Genomic DNA, 2,672 nt, shown 5'->3' with positions numbered 1-2,672 from the left:
AGAACCTCGAAAACCGCCTGGAGGTCCCCCATATGAAGGGCTTCCTGTTTGCTCTTCACCACCATGTCGTCAATGTACACCTCGACCATGCGCCCTATCTTGTCTCGGAACATTCTTGTTATCATTCGTTGGTAGGTGGCCCCGGCGTTCTTCAGTCCGAAGGGCATCCTCGTGTAGTGATAATTGGCCTCCGGGGAGATGAACGCCGTTTTTCTTGATCCTCGAGTGCCAGGGCAATTTGGTGATACCCTTGGAAAGCGTCCAGAAAGCTCATCCTTGGGTGCCCACTCGTAGCGTCCACCAGCTGATCAATCTTTGGCACGGGAAAAGGGTCTTTCGGGCAGGCTATGTTCAGATCGGTGAAATCGACGCAAACCCTCCACTTGCCGTTCTTTTTCTTCACTACCATGGTGTTCGCCAACCAATCCAGGAAGAAGATTTCCCGAATCACCCCAGCCTCCTTCAATCTTTGAACCTCCACTTTTACTGCCTCGGTGTGCTCCCAAGCTGATCTCCTCGGCCTCTGCTTTTTAGGGGTGAATGAGGGGTCAACTCCAAGTCTATGCACGATGAATTCGGGATCTACCCCGGGAACCTCGTATGGACTCCATGCAAATACGTCTACATTCCGTATTAGGAGTAGCAACATTTCTACTTTTTCTCGGTCCTCCATGCTCTCCCCTATTTGGAAGTACTTGTCTATATCCGGCAACACCTTTACCTTGAGCATACTCTCGGCGCACGCGACCCCCTTCTCCTCTTGCGGGCTCTGTAATTGCTATAAAGGCTTCCCCGATGACGAACATTTGGGGTCGGCCTGATCCTTCTGGTCGGTCTGCTCCTTCTTCCAATCGACCATGGCGATCAAACATTGCCTAGCCGCCCGCTGACTTCCTTGTATCACCGTGACACCATAATCGGTATTAAACTTGACCTTCATGTGCAGAGTGGACGGGACAGCCCCCATTGCATGTGTCCATGGTCTCCCTAGAATCGCCGTGTAGGGGGAGTATGAGGCAACTGTGATGAAGCTTACCATTACCTCCTTGCCCCCCATGTTCACGGGCAAAGAGATTTGCCCCTCGGGAGCCACCATTTTCCCGTCGAACCCAACCAAGGGAGTACTATACTTCGCCAGATCCTCATTCCTCAACCCGAGCCCTCTGAATAGGTCCGGGTACATAACATCCGCCCCGCTTCCCTGGTCTATCATTATTCTCTTCACAACGAAGCCGCCAATCCTTGCCGTGACTATCAATGCGTCGTCGTGTGGCTGAATGGTTCCTTCCAAATCACTGTCATCGAAAGCGATCGGCTCTCGGGTAGGTCTGATCTTCTTCACGGGAGGCGGCACGCCTGTACCTCCCTCCACAGATATTACTGTCAACACCTCCTTCTCCTTTGCCATTGAAATGCCCCTCGGGGCGATGTGAATAACATCAATTACCCCAAGAGGGGGCGGAAGGGGATTCCATCTGTGTGGAGCGCCATGCCCTGTTCCTCGATCCTCGGCATCCGTCACAAATTCCTTGAGGTGCCCTACCTTAGCCAGCTGCCCGAGATGGTCCCTCAATACTCGGCATTGCTCGGTAGTATGTCCCCGGTCTTTATGGTAGGTGCAGTATAGGTTCTGATTCCTCTTAGAGGGGTCGCCAGCCATCCGGTTCAGCCATCTGAAATACGGCTCGTGTTTAATCTTATCCACAATTTTATGCACGGGCTCCTTGAACGTCACGTTCACCTCCCCTACCGGTGCTACTGGTTCTTGAATCCTCAAATTTCCGCGTGCCCTCTGTTGAAAACCGCTCTGCCGAGGACGATCTGTCACCTGTGCCTTACCTTTGCTTTGTATTCTGTCATCTTCCAGTCGCTTGTACTCCTCAATGCGCCTCATCAGCTGCCTCATATCCTCGGGAGGTTTCTTAGTTAATGATTCCCTCAACCCCGACTCCTCAGGCAATCCCATTCTGAAAGTGCTCGCTGCAATCTTCTCGTTCCCTCCGCCAATCTCATTATAGAGCTCCCAGTATCGGCTGGCATAATCACGAAGGGTTTCCCCTGCCCTCATCTTCATATACAGCAGCGCGTCCACCGGTTGCTGTTCCCGGCTACACGTCATGAAACGGGAACCGAACTCCTGTATTAGCTCGGCGAAACTATGGATGGAGCCCTTACGCAACCCGTTGAACCACCTCAAAGCTGTGGGACCAAGGCTGGAGGGAAAAACCTTGCACATCAGAGCGTCATTCCGGGTATGTAGTGACATCATCTGGATATAGTGGCTGACGTGCTCCACGGGGTCTGTTTTCCCGTCATACGAATTGAACGGTGGGCGTGTAAATCTGTTCGGCATCGGCGCTCGCTCAATATCTGCTGAGAACGGGGATCGAGCCGCCCTGCACAGTGCATGGCTCATCGCATCCATGGCCGCGTTCCTTGGCCGTCCCTCTGGAGAATCTGAACCCCGATTTCCGTATTCCCGCGACCGAGAGCGATTTCGTCGTCGGCGAGATTCTGCTGAATGGGAGTGGTCTCGGCGGCGACAGGACTCCCTCGAGTGCGAACGCTCCCTGTGGTGGTGGGATCCTGATTGATTCGATCCCATCCCGCGTCTCTCCTCCTCGGCGTCAGGCCTTCTCCCTTGGTCGTTTTGACCCACTCGGCGGCGCTCG

The 2,672-nt window shown here is 53.7% G+C and overlaps 1 protein-coding gene across 1 annotated transcript; it reads right to left on the bottom strand.

Annotated features, from left to right (window-relative positions):
* Window positions 1-778: 778 nt before the first annotated feature.
* LOC111993117 (uncharacterized) lies at window positions 779-2,425 on the bottom strand. The gene has a single exon (XM_024024975.1). It carries the CDS (start codon window positions 2,423-2,425, stop codon window positions 779-781), a length of 1,647 nt encoding a protein of 548 aa, XP_023880743.1.
* Between the last annotated feature and the right edge of the window lie 247 nt (window positions 2,426-2,672).

This window comes from Quercus suber, unplaced genomic scaffold (genome assembly GCF_002906115.3).
Source record: "Quercus suber isolate HL8 unplaced genomic scaffold, Cork oak 2.0 scaffold_191, whole genome shotgun sequence".
Taxonomy (NCBI): domain Eukaryota; kingdom Viridiplantae; phylum Streptophyta; class Magnoliopsida; order Fagales; family Fagaceae; genus Quercus; species Quercus suber.
Note: the sequence above shows the minus strand (reverse complement) of the source record. Positions and strands in the feature narration are given on the sequence as shown.